The sequence below is a fragment of the Branchiostoma floridae genome, chromosome 19 (assembly GCF_000003815.2).
Source record: "Branchiostoma floridae strain S238N-H82 chromosome 19, Bfl_VNyyK, whole genome shotgun sequence".
Taxonomy (NCBI): domain Eukaryota; kingdom Metazoa; phylum Chordata; class Leptocardii; order Amphioxiformes; family Branchiostomatidae; genus Branchiostoma; species Branchiostoma floridae.
Genome location: NC_049997.1, coordinates 8,669,748 through 8,688,376, shown reverse-complemented (window position 1 = coordinate 8,688,376; position 18,629 = coordinate 8,669,748). Strand labels below are relative to the sequence as shown.

Below are 18,629 nucleotides of genomic sequence, written 5' to 3'. Positions count from 1 at the left end.
GCCTGGGCCGCGAAAACGTTCGATACAGGTGTTCTGGACCACGTGACAACTTTCTGCATCACTGGGCCATGGGGGGTTCTAAGTTGTATTACACGGGCTTCGAATTCCTTCGAGAAAATCGAACTATTTCGAGCCGGCCGAGTGCGGCACGGTCGAAAATTATATCTGATTCGGACGTTGGAATATTGCTGTTGTAACACTTTTTGTTCGAGGGCACCAAATTTGTTTAACTTCTGGCACATTTCGTATCAAAACATGGATTTTCTAAGGTGGGTATGACATAAATACCCACTTCGGCCGTCGGGCGATCCGACCCGCGGTCGGGCTGGAACCTCGGGTGATACGGAATACACCGTGTTGTATTCTATATCCCAGTGGCCTACAAGATACGAGGGGTCTTTAATACGTTCTACACATCATCACCTCATCAAGAAACAGGGGGCACAACTAGGGTTTCATATAAATACATATATAAAGTATAAACTTATACGTTATAAATATACATGACATACACCAAAACTACATAGCTTGTTGGCTTTACTTTATAGGCTTCCTCCTTTTGACAGTCTGTGGGGGATGATGGATTCCCCTGTAGGCTCGGAAAATGACTTCAGAGGGAAAAACATGTGCAGGGAAGACACACTGTGTGGGTTCTTGTATCCCTAATACCCCCGTCACATTAGGCGAAAATCGATCGGACGACGAGTCTGCGAGCTCTAAATTACGAGGAGGCATGACCATGACGGGAAGAGGGGAACTCTACCATTTCTTCGTCGGCAGCAGGGTCATGCCTCCTTGTAATTTAGGGCTTGCAGACTCGTCGTCCGATCGATTTTCGACTAATGTGACGGGGGTATAATGAATCGAAAAAAGATAAGTGACTTTCAGCAGAGCAGGGAGAGCCCTGTCCCACACACCTCAGCTACGAGGGGCGTTCAATAAGTAATAACTCTGACCCACTTCCAGTTGTTTGATCTAAATGAAATTTTGCATGTGTAATGATTCATATCTCTATAGTTTATGTTGCAAACAAAAGCTCTGAACTAATTGTGGTTTCTGATTTACTGGTGTTTGAACTGAGTTAGGTGTGAAATGGACCAGGTGTGAAATGGAGCCATTTGAGTGTCGCGCAGTGATCCGGTTTTTGTATTTGAAAGGACGCACACCAAAGGAGACTTTTGATGAAATGAAAGAAACTTATGGTGATGATGCCCCATCATATGACCTTGTAAAACGCTGGCATCCTGAATTCAAACATGGCCGGAAGTCTGTGGAAACAGCTCCCAGACCTGGTCGTTCCTCTTCTGCCATTGATGAGGCCCTCGTACATGAACGATGTCATAGCTGAGTTGTCAATGGTCTTTCCTTCTCTCTCACATAATGTTACAGATTTTCAAAAGGGCGTTCGTTGCCTGACACAATTACTTAGAATTTCTGTCCATATTCATAAAAAAGCTTCATACTCAATAACCCAGGAATTGGATCCATCATCCATGGAATTGAATCCCTGCATGAAGCCGGTAGCGCATCAAAAGCCCGTCATGTTCTTTTTCTGGGAGTTTTGCCAAATACCTGAAAGAACTTCCTTGTACTGCCTTCTAGATGATGACTGAGACCAAGTCTATGATTGGCAATGACTAACCCTCACCTTATATTCTTGGCCAGGGGCAGGTAGTTTCCGACTCGATAGTTTCAAACCTAGACTACTCACTGACCATACACAAAAGAAAAGAGAGTGGCACATCTGAATTTCCATCAACTGACAAAAGTTGATTCAAACTCTACATTGGAAAAGCACTGAACCAAAAAAAAAAAAAAAAGGAAAGGCGATCCCGAACAAGTTTAGCTTCCTGAAGATGTGCTCGTTTGCTGGTCGTGTCAGGGAAGACTACCGTTACATGTATGTACGAGGAAAATTACAATTTCGGCCAGCACATGAAACCAGGCTGAACGTTCTGTCCTTAGGACTGTGACACTTTCCAGTAGAGCGCAACCCGGGGGAGTCCCAGGAGAAACTTGAACTTAATTCACGGCTTCTAGGTCAAGAAGCAGGGCCACTAACCACTGGACAACACGCGCTACTGCAAGAAAACCTAAAAAAAAGTTTAAAACGTAAAAAAAGAAATCATGACGATCCGTCAACACGTTCTCGTGTTATTTTCGTCCAAAGTTTGAAAGGGAATCCGCACCTGCAGTCTAAAAAAAGCCACTATGGGGGCCCAAACTTTCAACACTTACTCTTTGCTCCAAGGGCAAAACCACATCATGTCCAAAACAAGAGTTATCAAAAATTAAAGTTTTGCTGCAGTACCTTAGGACGCCGATAGGGGCCCATTATTGGACTTGACCATCGTTTTATGATCCCTACCCACCTACCAAATATCATGAGTATCTATCCAAGGCTTTTCGGGTTATGCTGTAAACAGACATGTCGACACACACAGACAACATACATACATAAATACATATTCCTACTTGATTTTAGCAATTCAAACATTGTCAACTAGACCTCTGACCCCTAGACACTGTGCTCTATTGTAAATACTCTGTGATTGTTATATTTTAAAAATGTATGTATTCATGTTGATTGTAATGTTGATTCATGTTGATTGAACCTTGGAAGATTAGCCCGTAAGGGCTAAAAGGTTTCTTAATAAACAACAAACAACAACAAGTTGAAGCATTCACATAGTTTTGCTTCCATTGTGTTCTATTTTTCATCAGTTCAGACAAACACGCTCAAAACATGACCTTCTGGCGAAGGTAACTATATGCAGCAAATACTGAGGCAACGAACACACACTGGGTTATCTATTACAAACACTCTTTACCTTAAGTGATCTGTTACCTACTTAAAAGGTAAACGAGACTGCAATCTATACCATCTCCTTTGTCATAACTGAAACAGCGAAGCTCATCTCCGGGTCTTCTCAGCTTTGACTAATTGCTTTTCTGAGACCTTGCTTGTAGCTTGCATACCTTGCAATGCCTATTAAGGTCACCATGTTCAAAACATAAATCTGCGAGGAATAGTAAAAAGAACTCCGGACAGCACTATAACAGATTTTTCGACCTCCCCATAGGCTTGTAAGGCCTTCTTATGGATTTAAAGAGTGAAGTACGGATCCGAACAGAATCTTAAACGACGCCAAAGTTGGCAAAAGTATCGTTAACTCCCTGTAAGGTCAGGGCTGCATAAAAACAGGCATTCTAATCTCTCACTGGCACAAGTTTTAAGGGTGAAGGCCAGGGACATTTTTTTCTCGTTTGAGAAGGCGTTATCTTCATCTGCGGCTGTACTGATACCATGATAAGCTAGAGTTCCATGACCCCTTACCTTCAACAAAACATTATCTTTTACCACCGATGCAGGTAGAAACTCTCGTCTTTTACCACTATGGGTCCTTCGTATATAATTGACATCTATCGACTTTTCTCAATGATATATGCTACATCCGAAAATGATTTTCTCAGGTTTGTAGGTGATAGGACATCTCCTCAGCGCTTTTTGGGAGATATCTGATAGGCATCGAAACGTCAGTAGGCAATACTAACTGGTTGTGTATACGTGAAAGAAAACTCTACTATCAGATATGCTACATGTTTGAAAGTTATATCATGGAACACAGTGAGTTTACAAGATATCTGCTGATTTGCATGATTGAAACCTTGATGTGTCAAAGCTGACAAAAGCGTTCTGAATCATCGATAGTAATAGGGAAAAAAGATTTTTTGAATGTATTAATTCTGATTTGACGTCACTTTACAAAATTAAAGTGATTTTTTTTTTCTTTTTTGCGCTGGTATTAGACACTTAGATACGTAAGTAGTTGGTATGTCCACAAATTTATCAGTCATCTTGTTGGGTTAAAAATTACTTTTCCGTAGGAAGGTATAACATAAGAGATAGGCGGCTTTTTGGATGTAATTTGCTGCGGTAGATGAAATAGTCACACCAGTGTAGAAAGATGAATGTTTTGAAAGCCGACAGAACCTTCTGGCATATATAAAAAAAGATATTGACCTTAGCCTTTAGATAAGACGGTTTCTGCCAAAACATTTCCAAGAAAATTGTGTTAGATAAAAATAAAATTGCCATAATGAATTTAGAGGTCTGGAAAGGTGATAAAAGAAAATTGCCTTCACATGCATTATAGGTCGACGACACGAAATAAAGAAGCTTTGTGGACTCTGTATGTCCTGCATAATCATATCACTTGCACTGTACACCTACGCTGGCCTCCAGCGTCGCTAAAATGAAAACAGAATAACAGTGGATGTCACTCGAAGGCAATGACTTATGTCAAAGGAAAACTAACAGGCTCGGCTGAAAGCCTACCTTATTTAAGTAACTTTAGTTGAAGTTGCCCGTATATCTGTGCAGATGCTTCGGGTGGCACCCATCTCCATTTCGACTAGCCCTTGGGCCACACATTTATGCAATCCACAACATCAGGGGGCTAGCTAGCCCGCTGGTAGTGATGTGTGTTTAAATCCCATACTCTTTTGACAAAGATTTAAGCACATACACACAACTAAAGTTCAATTAGCTTGGGGAAGTTTTCGAGACGAACTCGAGACATACTCTTCCTATTTAGTGCTGAGTGCTAAGAAGAGGAAGCAGTATGTACTTTTTAAAAAGTATTTGATGTGACTCGGCCGGGGATCGAACTCAAGACCTACCGAATGCAAGGCGAACAACTCTATCCACTCAGCTATTGCACCAGTCACTTACCCCCGAAATATACCCCCGAACTCATGTCTTGGTCCATACTGTACCACTACGTCTTATTTTGTCATTAACATTTGCAACTCCCGAAGACGTTTCACGATTGCAAGAACTTGACATTTGGGCCATACTTAGAATGGCGTATGAGTCTTTTCATCAAACGACGCTTTTAGTTTCCTCTGGATCCATTTAAAATCGCGGGCGTACATTTAGCGATTACAAAATATCTAATGCTTAACGCTTGCAAAGAAGGGAACACGAAATAACTATTTAAGTACAAGATTTCGATGTACAAGTATAAACATTCGTGTGTTTTTTCTTAACTCGTAGCACATAGCTACCAAGTACATTTAGGGCATCTTTACAACCCCTCTCTTCAGCTAGGTACTCATTCACACCTGAGTTAAGTGGGGAAAGTCGTGTAAAGTGCCTTTCCCAAGGGCACAAGATCGGTGACACGGCAAGCGGATTTGAACCCCGGACCTTGGTGGTGGTAAAAGGCCATAGAGGCATGTTCGGGCATGACGCACCCGCCATGGCACGAGTCAGGGGTAGGAGGAACCCCTTTCATCCTTGGTCGGAAGTCCTCCTAGGAGACGGAAACTCCAAACAACAAACCTGCATCTGCTGGGGCCGTCTTACACGTTGCATACAGTTGCCCTTGTAGGACTAGTGTGCCAGTACAGTGGACGAGAGGGTGGAGAAGGACGTACACACCCCTCCTTCACCTTAAAAACCCAAGTGCAGGCCAGGCAGACGGGTCCATTTAAAAACCCGTCTGCCTACCATTGTCTTCTGAGACAGACGGATGCCAACACACAACCCCTCTCACGAGGATGGCGCTTTCACTGCGCTCTGTCTGTTACCTCAAATTTGAAAGATCTCTCAACGAATTGTGTCTTTAAAAAAATGATCTTTTTACACTTTGTGTGTTTTGTTGTCGTTTCTGTCACACTTTTACATTTGGGTATCGCAGTAAGAGCTCAGCGCGATCACCTAGTGGGAAGGGGGCATTACTTTAGTCTCTCTAACCAGACTCCGGGTCTCTGGAAAATCGTAGAAATTGAACAAATAGAGGAGTAAGCCGGCCAGAGAAGTATATCCGGCTAGGGAACGCCGCGTGATAGGGACTAGCATTACTTTTAGATGGCTTTGAACATCGCTTTTAGCAGGTCGTTTGTGCTCGTGTGGTACGCTGAAGGGCAGTTACACCTGCTATACAGATATACTTTAGATGGAACATTTGTCTTCTTAAGAAAGTAGATGCATGCCTAGGTTTCTTGTAAATAAATCCAAAGGCAAGTCAAGCGAGCTTGAGATCACTTGACGATATGTCGGCGCGGCAAGGCCAGGTTTTGTTTGGCCGGCAGTCAGATAGCGCTATCTGATGTGGCTGGCTTTCACACATCAGTCACATCATTAGCAGTCACAAGGTCGACAATCTGCTGAATAGGATAACAGGAAAATGTCCGGACAGGTTTTTTTTTACTAATCCCCTGAGATACATGTAATGTACTCTTTCCACTTATCGGTGATGTTAAGTTTCGCCTCGTAAACTGTAGACGCCTTCTTATACATGTAATACCATACATAAAACGCTCCGTCAATTTAAGTAGGTTTGTTGCGCTCTGTCTTACTGTGCAAGTACAGGGGAGGCTCCGGCTTTTTATCGGGCATTCTATTTTTTTACCGTCTGATTGGAGAGTAGCTTTGTCTACGCGTAATGTTTCTTGACGTAGTTCGTTGGGGGTTGGAATTTCGGCTTTTTGACTCGGGGTTGAATCCATGGACCCGAGCTGATTACATTCATTTTTTGGTAACGATGCTGTTTTACACTTGCGATCGATCTGTTTCTTAATATACGTTTTTGCTTTCTGTCACCCGCTCAAATGTTATATAACTCCTGAAAAACCTTCGGTTTCACACTGAGTATATTATACAAAAACGTAAAAGTGACTGAAAGGACAACAAAACACACAAAAAAGTGTAAAAAGATCCGTTTCTTTTCTAAATAATTCGTTGAGCGATATGGAAAAATCCATGTCGCAGAGAGCGCGGCGAGAGCGCCGTCCAAGTGGACAAGGAGCGGCTAGCTGTATGGCGACAACCACGACAAAGACAACCGCGAAGGCGATTGCTATTAAGCGACCGCACATATGAAACAACTAAAATTGAATTTGAGTGACCTTTGATATGGAACATGATGTGAAAGTACGATCAAGAAGAATGGAAAACACACAAAGAACAAAATCAAAATTCTTTGAACGATCTGTAAAATCTTTGGTCGCTCGGATCTGGCCGGAGATCAATGTGATGTTGTAGCTTTTAACGGAAAGGTAGTGTAAATTAGCTGTAGTAAACTATGTTGCTGGAAGTGCATCAAAGGGATCACTTTCAAAGTTACAACCCTTTGGACGGGTAGTAAATGAACTATAAAGCACAACTAGCCTGATTGAATCTTTCGGGAACGCCTCTGCTGAGACGTATGAATGTACTTCACATTGTACATGTTGTAGATCAAAGTTTAAGTGAACATCTGGGGTTTAGTATGCAAAGCTTCCATACGTGTCATTCACCCCAAGCCTGCTTTCGACTTATCTCCAAGCAGATCCTACGGTGCCATAAGATGGTATCAAAGCTGGCCAGGGAGTAAAGTCGGCTAAGGGAGTCAAACAGACACCTACGGTAAGTTTGATACTATACATTACGCACCGTGGATCTGGTTGGAGATTACTTTCGACTAGAAGCCGTGAAGTCATGCATGAGTTTCGGAGTCAGATGAATATGCAGTATCCAATTTTCTCACAAAACAGATAAGGGTGCTTTATTCACGGTAATTTTATCAGTTCGAAAACAGGAAAACTGTCGCGACAGCGAAACAATAGAAACTAAGACAAAATCAGCAATTCAAAAGATGTATCTATTGATATCTCGTATAAGATCGCAAGACAAGGGGCACGTAGATAAAGGTTATACATCCATATAAAGAGAATTACAACTGAATAATAGATAAATAAAGTTTATTGCAAATTCTTGCCCATGGGCTAATTGCAGGTAACATGAGAGATTCAGACAAAGTATAAAAACAATATCAATAATATTCGGGTTACTATGGAACCCGCATCATGCATGGAAACAGTGGAAGGCGCGTTAGACATGCATTAAGCAGCTTAAAGTTAACAGCAGTATGAACATACATGTACTACCTGCAGCGATGGGCGACAAGTTATGGAGACAGAGTTCTGGAGACAACTTATCATGGTGAGATTCAGACTGAGACTGATGGAGTGAGTGGGTGGATATATTAAGTGTTCACTTCCGGACGTTTCCAGTGACATCCTTCACTCTTTGGCAGCTAGAATATGTATATCCTAGCAAGAAAGTCAATTCCAGTCAACTTGGCAAAATCCTTTATGAAGAGATAAAATGTTCTCCAATCCTAAAACTGGACTCACTGGAATTTTCAATTGGCTTCGTCACTGACGAAGGATAGTGGATTCTATCCGAAACGTCTGACCGTTTCAAAACCATATCCAGTTGCTTGAGTAACTATTTTTTTGGCGTATCTTATTACCTGGATGTCTAACCTACATCGACGTGGCTTTATAATTTGATTTCCATCTGTCTAACAATCGGTGTACACAAGAGACTTTCCGCACCTGTGACGTGAGCAAGCCTCTTTTTCATGAGGACGGGGGGCGATATTGACTTCCAACCAATTGTTTAAGTTCAATTAAGATTAAGTAATGCTTGCACGTATACATAACTTTTAAAGGGTTCGAAATAGACTACTGCTAGCTAAGAAAAATCTACTGCAATGAGTAAGATATACATTGTACCTCTTTCTGCTTTTTGTGGTGTAAAATTTTGAACATTATTCCAGCTTGAGGGTTCACTGTACAGTTGGTGAAATTATGAATCAATGTTTAACCGTAACTTCAAGCACACAAAGAAATGAACATACAAAAAATTTCCACTGATCAACTTTGTCAACCGGCTGCTTCTGTGACGTCACGTTATGCGGATAGAACACGTGACTCGGTGAGCAGGTAGACATACCAAGAGATATGCATTTTCTGTACTGTTTCACTGGTATATCAATTCACTTTATGTTTGTACTCTATCATCAGTGGAAGTTCAAGTGCAGTTAGCCAACAGTGGCACTTATTTGTAAATCATATTAGTATAAACTTTACTCGGGTGAAAATGAGTACCTAGCTTCGGCTAGGGCCGTCCCTCGATAGGATAGGACGCAAAATGGGGGTCCCGTGTCTGGGGAGAGACATACCCCATGCACGTTAAAGAACCCCCACACGTGCGATGGTGCGGTGTGCGTTGGTGCAAATCCTGCTGTCGGAAGTTGGTGATTCACTACAAATCACCCGGATGGAGGCCTGGCGAACCTCTGTCTCGTATCAGCCACATGGTGATTTACATCAATCACCCGGATGGGAGACCTGGCGCATCCCCATGCAGTAATTAGCCAGCGAAAGGGTACTAGTATGTCACCCTGTAAGGGGCGGTATAACCCCGTCGTGTGTAAACATATGCGAACATGTGTGATCACGTCCACCGATGATGTTGATGATGATTTAAGTATAAAATACACCTGGTGATCATCATAATACACAGGCAACATGTAGGAATGAACAAATGTATTTTATTTCTCTTTTGTTCACATTATACAAAACGTAATCTTCTGCGTTCTACAAGCCTCAATTCGGTTCAACAAAGCTAGCAAAAAATACCCCCAGAGTAATCCCAACATAAATGACCTATTAATTTCCTGTACAGTATCACTTCACTAATTAGACAGGTATGAGTAAATCATATTCATGCACTTTTACCAAACCAAAAGAAAAGAAAGGCTCTACTCAAATCTTTATTTAAAGATGTACCAAAATATAAGGAATGTTGAAGAGTTTTTAATTGTAGTGGCATTAGTTCAGACAATGGTACATGTACATGTATGACTGTACTACCATTGAACTACAACAGACTCAATAAAGAACAAATCAATAAGTATTTCCTGGTTACTGTTTAGGCAATCCATCATAGGACCAGAGGATGGAGTGTTTGCGTTGTAGTTTAAACTTAAAGTTGAATTTAAAACTTAATGTGTACCATGAGATTGAGAATATCTTTCAACTATCGTAGGCTTAAACATATCTCTATTTTGGCATGTAAACCGAATAACCTGTTGTAGTCCTTAGCAAGTAAAATATATCTTTGCCGGTCCCTTGCATGTTGTGAAAGATATAGAGACAGCAAAAGGTGGATGTGCGGATGACAATTACAACTTTCTTATACAAACTGACTTAGATTGGCACACACATCTGTGCAAAATGACTTTCCAACATTTAAGGTATCAGTGCAGTGAGTGCAAGTGGCCTTATGCCTCTCCAGGGACAAAGTGGATAAGTATTTGAGTAAGAGTGTATGATATATAATCTCATTAGGAATGGCAACAGGGAGAGCCCTGAAGTATGCTACAACACCCCTATGTTCAGATACCCCAACATTCTGACATCCCTATGTTAGAGTTAGAAAGTTAGGGTTAAGGGGTGTCCAACATAGGGTATAAGCAAAGGTAAGAACATAGTACCCTGTTAGACTCTGAGGAAGTACAAGTTTGATTGTGTTACAAACAATCATGGAATAAATCAATTGACGAGTTAAATATCTGATCATACCAACTGAATACTTCATAAACTACTCATGTTTCACAAAGATAACAAACAGAACACAAAAATGGAGTTTTCCTTCGCAATATAGTAGTCAAAGACATTGAAGGCTATCAAAGGAATGCTTGAGTCACTCTTCTAGCTAACTCTGTTGCTTTGCTGCCCACTCGGCGTACCCACCGATGTAGTGCCGTGCCCTATGATAAAAACAAATACAAGACATCAACAATATCATCAATGCTGTAAGGCTGCATAAAAAGTTGGCATCAAACAATTATACTTTATTGCAAACCTTGGCCTTTTGAACGACTTTTCACCCACAGTATGTCCAATAGTCTGAAAATGGACTTACTCAGGGAGGATTTACTTACTCTTTAAATTGGTGTGAAGGAATTATTCTGGATGAAGATAACACCAACAGCCCTCAGACATGGCAAAATAAGGTGCACTTACAACAGGTCCTATAACTCACTCTCTGGCACATGTAAGTCCACCTACAGTCTACATTCTAGTTTACATTCCAGTATTGCAAATGATATTAGAAATACCATTTTACCAAGTTCTTAAAAATAAGAATAATCTGTTTTAAGGTCAGTCTGAAAAATGCAGTACCCTGTCATGCTGGGGTTCCAAAGTACTTTCCACAGAAATTGAGACTAATACCACACAGCAAAGCACAGAGAAATTAAGTTATGTCTTCTAGTACCAGAATTACCAACCTAGGATTGAAACGAATGTTCCCAAGTTTGCACTTTCCTAGTACTATCGTGCAATGGAAGTAATTGCCATCAAGTGTAAAAGCACACTCATTAGGTAGATTTAAAAAAACACTTGCAGATAGTATTTCACTGCAAGAATTGTTATATGCAAAAGTTTTGAACATGGAGAAAGCTGGTGTGTTGCACCAAAGGGCCTTACAGATACAGATGCAAATTTGTGGGTAGTTCAAGGTTATGCAGCCTGAACATCCAAGGTCAATACTACTGGGTACGGAAAGGAGAAAACATGACAGATGTGTCTATTTGTCAGCAGTATATTGGAGCCCTAAGGACCCATCTTTTGCAAGTTTTGGAGTGCATTTGAGGGGGAGTACGTTTTATCATCACTACCCTGTTAAACATAGTGAAGATAAATCTTGTGTAAATTTCTGTGGAGAGCATTTTGGAACCCCCAGGGTGGCCGGGTGCCACATTTTTCAGTCTGTCCTTGAAACAGATTGTTCTAACAAGTCTAAATCTCTAATTCTAACAAGTTTCGCTGTTGTTGTTTTTTTAGTCAACTTTATAATGAATGAAGGAAAGACCTTTATTGTATATTCATGCCTGGAAGGGCTAGGTACAGGTCACTCATAACAGACATAACAGACATATGCAGAAACAACAGCATACAATTTATACCGTAGAAGGCCAAAGATTGAACACATCAACGTAGAATAACAGTATACATGCCATTGCCATGTGTACATGCTACAACTTGCCTTGAAGATGCCTTTGACAACTCAAACCCAACACCACCAAATGCATTATCTTTGTGACATACAGTAAAAACTACAAGGTCCCACTACAAAGGAACATTTAGTAGAGACCTCTCCAACAGCTACCACATGTAGTTGCAAAGAAACTAAAGTTAAGAATCATTTTGATGCAGAAACGTCCATATTTTAAATCTTTCTCAACACAGGTTAGTAATTGTGTCAGTGCAAAAATAAAACATGCACATGCACTGAGATGAAATTAAATTGAAACAGATTAATAGTCTAAGATCTAAGGAACTTGCAGTCTACGAAAAGAAAACCTGACACTGAATACCACCCTTGCTTCGTTTGGTCACTTCATTATTGTACTTTTGTAGCCAAGAAAGTCACCAGAAAGTTTCTAGTATTGTTTGTATGAATGTCTGTGGTCCAGTAGCACCACTCAAGAAGCTATGGACCAATTGTAATGAAATTTGGTTTAAATCTAGGTCTGGCTCTAGATATTTCAAAAGGAACTTTTGGCTACTTTCTTTGGTGTTGGGAGAACTTTTATTTCCTATCATGTGTTCTGGTTTTTGATATGGAAGCCAAAGCCAAACAATGATGGTATACAGGTTACCATTCACCAAGATTGAAACAGAGTAGTAAAAAGTGAGGTGAAAATGCCATGTTATCAAGGGGGCAATAAGTGGAAAGGTCCCTACTTTTCGTATCCCAATGCATGGGCGATAGCGAGGGCCCCGCGACTGCGAATCCCGCCCAAACAGTGAAGAATGAGATTGTCCTTTCCTGGCTTCTCCACCCCATATTTTTCCTTGAAATCTTCCTCAGGCATCTTCAAGTCAATGTGTAGCCTGTTCACTGGGTCATCAGAGAAAAATCATTTCAAAAGAGTGGATGATATTAATAAGTAATATTTGTTTCTTTCCGCCCTCTTTCCACTGTAGACTTTGACTGCTGAGTGATCACTGATTGAGCAAAATTTTACAAATTTTAGACTTATTAGAGACAAAGAACAATTTTTCTTTTTGCATTTTTTGTGTTTTGCTATCTTTTGCATCAAATTTTTACATGCTGCATTTTATATATATACAAGAAGCCGTTTAATTGCATAGCCTATTCACCAGCGTATTTCGTGCAATTATATCCAGCTGTTGCAAAAATGCGAAGTTATCCAGCTGGACCGTACTGGTTTGTGATTTGGGGATTCAGTGCAGCTAACAACAGTGTGCGATAACAATCCATTGACATTGTGCAATTAAGTGGCTTCTACTGTATATATTACAAATCTGAAATCAAGAGTTAAACAAAACTGAATCTAGTCACCATACGGTCTCTCAGCAGTCGCTGTCTAGTAGTTGTACTGTAGTAGAAAAGGGGCCTAACTTTCACTCACTTGATAAACCCCCACTTATGTAAGAGTTCCAGAGCTGCACTGGCTCGGACACTGTCAAAGTCCTGTCCATACAGGAGGATATTATTGTCCCACTTCTTGGGCTGCGGTCTCTTGTACTTGTTCTGAAAAGCCTGGTCCGACATGTAATTAAGAGCCTGGTGTAGCCTCCCCACTGTATGTGGAACACACAGTATACATAGGGTTAACTATGAACTTCAAGGTATTTCTAAGTGTGTGTATCAATCAGTGTTACATTTGTATTTTCCCTGAACCTTCCACTGAACCCTGAACCTGATTCTTAGCAAAGTCTTAGTCCACATAGGCTTAACTAAGAAGGGATTTCTATGTGTGTGTTGATCAGTGCTAATACTCTATATTTTTCCCAAACCTTACAGTTATAGCCAAGTCTTAGTCCACAAGGGTTAACAGACACGACATTTCTATGTCTGTACCCTAATAAATATATACTCCATCATCCTCTATCTCAGTCCACATAGTCTGTTTCTACTCCTTTCTTACACTGATTCCCACACCGGGAATCGAACCCAGGCCTTGGCAGTGAGAGTGCCAAATCCTTACCACTAGTCTAGACCATCAACCTAGCTCAAAGCCATTTGGCATGGTCGGTTTGCTGTGCTTGAAGCCCACTGTTACACAGTGCATCATGCTAAATATAATATAAATATCTGCTGCCCTAAATTTATTTTATCTATTTTTTATTGGTATACATATCATACAAGACATGGTGGTGAATGCACTCTAGCAGAGCTAATATTAACATTACCACTGTGACATTTGAAAATAAAATAAACAAAGGACAAACAAATAGATTAATTTAAAGTACAGCAATGGGATGACAGATCCAACAAGTACATGTACATATATATATACATACAAGATTTTAAAGGAAAATGTTCAATCAACTTGGAAACGTTTGGTCTGGGATATGTATGACTGTGTAAGTTGCATAATTTTAGTATTTGTTTCCTTTGATAAAAGGGTGAAAAGTTTTCAAATCATGGGTTGAGCCCAACATTATGACCAATATAGTAGGATAAAGGTTAACAATCCATCATTATATAAGGAGAGAAAGGGCAACAAAGGGCAAGGACACACAAAAAACTTCATGGGAAAATAACTCAGAAAACATCATTAACAGAAGGATACACACTGCTTTAAATAATCATACTGGTCATCTAGAACTAAGCCTGGCATATAACGAGAAAAAGGGCAAGACAGGGCAAGGATAATGTCAACAAGGTCAATGACTGACAATATCATTAGAATAGCCACAGCTGGGTACAAACAGGAGGTTACAGTAATTGCTACTTTTTCTTAAAGTATGGGTTTGGGAGTAATGACGACAAGACAGGAAGTCTACGAATTATAAGAAAAGGTTAGGGTTGTTCAAGTCCACTAGTCCGATTGCCAAGGGCAAGTGAAAGTGCTGTTCCGGCAAGTGCAATAATGTCCTACTCGACTTGTCCAATTGGGCAAGTAAGACTTCTCCATTGATTACTTGATATACTTGTACTTTTTACTGTTATGATATCAAGCAATGGTCAACAGAGAATTCTGTTGCTGGTAGTGAAAATGCCTTTACTAGTAACAGTCACATTTGAGTTTTGGGCAAGTGAAAAATTGGTTCGGGCAAGTACTAGTAATTGTTTTATGTGCTTGCCCGATAGGACAAGTGAATTTCAGAAAACTTGTCCAACCCTGAAAGGTCAAGATGGTTATAAGGATATACTAAAAACAAGCACTTAAACAGGAGAGATCCGTCAACTTCAATTCAGTCAATTTCCGTCTATCCTCTGGGAGGTGACACCAAGAGGTTAACAAGCAGGAAAGGGCCCTTTCAAAATGCAGACCCAAAAACAACAACAAGTTGTGGATGACCTGGGAAGTAATACTCACAGGGAATGTTGATGGCCCCGGGAAGGAGACCAGTGCTGGCGATCTCTTCTGGCTCACGGACATCAATCAGCTGAACATGGCCTGTTAAAGCCAAGGTCAAGTAGGATTAATGACCTTGGGGGTCACTCACAGTAGAAAAACAATGAATGATGGCTTTCATTGTACATATATACCCTAGTAGGAATACAAAGTGCAAGGTCCAATGTACATGGCATCTTTGGCAATATAGCAACCATTCTACATTTAGACTAATTATAATATTCCTTACAAAAAGACTATAGTGAAAGGGATGAGACTTGGGGGTTAGTCTGCTGGTAGTGATGTGTGTTTAACTTCCATACTCTTCCTCATTAGTGCTGAGAGCTAAGCAGAGAAAGCAGCATTTACCATCTTTAAAGTCTTTGGTATGACCTGCCGGGAATCGAACTCACTGCCTACTAGTGAAAGCAAGGCGAACACTCTACCCACTCAGCCATTGCACTGTTAAGAATGTATTACAAATGTACTAGTAGTCTCCTAGTATAAATAGACGAACCCCAGATATTTCTCAGAATCTCCCAGTGTTGTCACACTGTGACAGTTCCGTAGAACTCCCTTACCTACCTGACTTAATCAAGGCCTTGAGTTCGTCATACTTCACATCTGTCCACGGAGTCTCGTTATCCTTGGAGTAGAGCCTGGCTGGAGCTGGGGGGTCAAAGATCAAGTTTAGACCAATCTATGTTCCAAACTCAGAAGTGTGAAACTTAAAAGGTCAACCACATTGCCGTAAATAAAAAGTGACAGCCACCTAACAGTCCTATTGTTGTGAGACACACATGTACATTTACGGATTGTTCACGATATAATGACAAACGCACAGAGCTGTTCACATTACTTTCTGCTTGCTCTAAAGAATTTGCTACTCTCTATTCGATAGATAAGTTCAACTACATTCTGGTAGCCGATAATCCTCACTGTGTACAAGTAGATAGGCAAATATATCCACGAATGCTTATACCGTAGAACCAATAGTGTAAATGATATGCTAGATCCAATTTGTTGACTTATTCATACCTACTAGTATAGATATCCATATATGTCTGTTTAGTTATAAGTTGTAAGTAGTTGTTATACGACCTTAGGAAAGTCGCTGCACTTTTGTCCTGTCAATAAAGATTTCGATTTTTACTATTATAGGCTCATTCCAAATACATGAACTATTGATTTTTTGGGGTGATGTCTGATGACATAGGACTGAACTTCTTAGTTCTAGTATTAATAATAATATCGGGTGTATTTTGCAGCCAGTAGGTACCCAAAGTGTGAGTAATGAGGCTATTTAACGTGGTCGAGGCACCTCCTCGAGCACGGGACCCCCGGTTTACGTCCCTCCCGGAAGACGATTGAAGGGGGTTGGGGGAGATTTGCAATCCTTTAAGTAGGACAGCTAGCCTGGATACCAGACCATGTCCAGGGCCTACTGAGTTATACCCATATGTTATTGAGATTGGGCTAGGGGTCTGGCATCCAGGGTATACGACAGCAGAAATTGGGGGTGGTGGGGTGGGGTGTGTGTGTAATGCTTATAATTAGGACAGCAGAACAGAGGGAGCTGAAGCATTGGTACTCTCCAAGCAGATCGTATGGTAGCATAAGATTGTATCAAAAGCTGGTAAAAGAGTGATGCTGGCTTAGGAGTGTGTTTTGCTACTGGGGAAATGCATACCTCTTAGCTGACTACACTCCTAATGGCCAGTTTAGTACTATCTTATGCCATCGTACTATCTGCTTGGAGATTAGGACTGTGGGTGTTTGCAGATTTGTGTTATCAACTCACCCATTTGTATTTTGTTAGAACAGTCACACCAATTTTTCTGTCAATTTTCCCCATGTATGTATGTTTTCCTCATAATAGCCAAGAAAAAGCAACGCCTCTTACGTACCTTGCCCCCCACCCCACCTCCAAAGTACTTGAAAATACAGCTCTACATATACTCTGTTATTTCTGTGTTTTACGGTTACAGTTCCATAAACGTCAGCGATTTTGCTGAGTCATTCCAAGGACGTATAATTACCGTCTTAGGTCATTCTGTTAGAAAGTGCAAACACAATAATGAACCACGCCCCCCTCCCACCTTGCTGAACGAACAGTTGCGTAGGCTGCGTCCTCTCCCTGCAAAACCGATTACTCGTCGCCGACAGCCCAGCGTAATGTCTTGAAAGACTCATTGAACACCTGAGGGCATGTCTCGAGAATAGAACTACTCGCAAAGCTGACATTTTGAGTCCTTATTCTCGCCTTGAAGTAGAAAATTAAGTTGTTTCGTGACGTCTGTGTGTTACTGGTGAAGTAGCACGTAAGCAGGGTCAAAGGTCAGGGTCAAACACGCGTTCTGATTGGTTGCTATGAAATCTCTCACTGGAGTTTGATCTCAAACCGGCGTTTTTAAAGTCTTGGTCCTAGATGCCAATTGCACCTAGACTTATTTGCATATATACATGATTCGACAAATACGACACTGACCTCATTGTACTAGCCCCCACCAGGCCTTCCTATATGGGGGTGCGGGAATTTGGTCAAAAATCGGGAAATTGGCCAGGGGAGTCTGTCAACGCTAAGACCCCGCCGGCAAAACCTTAACTATGCAAAACTCCCCTGGCAAATTATTCTCCCTATAGCCAGCGTAGTCATTGAGTCCGTAGTAGAGATTATAATTGTAACGCGTATAAGCTTAATCTACAGTTTATTTGCAATCATTGTTGTTCTAGTTTGTAATTATGCTAGGATTGAATGGTTGTGAATTCAAATTTCGAAGTTTGGTCCTGAAACAGGGCTTTTGTCCTGAGAGTGCATACCTGGCTAAATAAACTGAAATGACTGACTGATCTCTGGCACTCTTCGAAAGACGCACGAAACGTTACACCTTGTCAAGTGTTGAGCAAAAGTTGGTTAAGGAAATAGACACATAATTTGTTATTCATTCGTTTGGTTTTAAGCATTACAGACAGACAAGGTCGCCCAACTAGCTGCAGTTATTATCATGAAGGACTGGTCTTGATATATCAGTTAACAAGTAAAGGCAAAACACTGTGGACCCGACCTTTCATCATTTACGGCGTTAACTGTAACTAAGATAAGGGGATTAGTTCCATACAACATACAGACATCACGTCTTGTTAAGATAAGATAACTAAAGCCTTGCCCACTTGAGATGCACTTGGGCGCTTCAGTGATGTCCGGACATCCTTCATCCTAACAGCAGACAGATAAGGAAGAACTCACTGATGAAAAATGAAGACAAAGACACGCCGTCAAAAAGAAAGATTTAATCTCTTAAGATAAGCACGTTGGATTCCAGAATTTACCCAAAGAAATGATAGAATTGCAGCCTAAGATGTGGAAATGAAAGGAATGTCTGTAAGTTTTCCCTGATATACAAAGGGAAG

General features: G+C 40.9%; 1 protein-coding gene across 3 annotated transcripts; it reads right to left on the bottom strand.

Moving 5' to 3' along the window:
- Window positions 1-9,375: 9,375 nt before the first annotated feature.
- On the bottom strand, window positions 9,376-17,586 carry LOC118406787 (thiosulfate:glutathione sulfurtransferase-like). Of its 3 annotated transcripts, XM_035807117.1 has the most exons (6): window positions 17,318-17,586; window positions 15,804-15,887; window positions 15,201-15,281; window positions 13,284-13,455; window positions 12,592-12,748; window positions 9,382-10,610 (listed from the first exon to the last, which is right to left on the bottom strand). In XM_035807117.1, the coding sequence occupies exons 3-6, from the start codon at window positions 15,261-15,263 to the stop codon at window positions 10,556-10,558; spliced, it is 447 nt and encodes a 148-aa protein (XP_035663010.1). In that variant the 5' UTR covers window positions 15,264-15,281; window positions 15,804-15,887; window positions 17,318-17,586; the 3' UTR covers window positions 9,382-10,555. The 3 variants fall into 3 exon arrangements, with proteins under 3 accessions (XP_035663009.1, XP_035663010.1, XP_035663008.1); XM_035807116.1 differs by lacking the exon at window positions 13,284-13,455 and having other exon boundaries at window positions 9,376-10,610; window positions 17,318-17,577; XM_035807115.1 differs by lacking the exon at window positions 12,592-12,748 and having other exon boundaries at window positions 17,318-17,581.
- Window positions 17,587-18,629: the final 1,043 nt, after the last annotated feature.

Bases quoted from the DNA above. Each gene is read 5' to 3' on its own strand.
- LOC118406787 (XM_035807115.1), bottom strand. From the start codon at position 17,462: ATGTCAGCTTTGCGAGTAGTTCTATTCTCGAGACATGCCCTCAGGTGT. The intron at 15,888-17,317 runs GTGGGAGGGGGG...TTGACCCCCCAG, and splicing joins GCAACTGTTCGTTCAGCAAG to CTCCAGCCAGGCTCTACTCC. The intron at 15,282-15,803 runs GTAGGTAAGGGA...TGGCTTTAACAG, and splicing joins CAAGGCCTTGATTAAGTCAG to GCCATGTTCAGCTGATTGAT.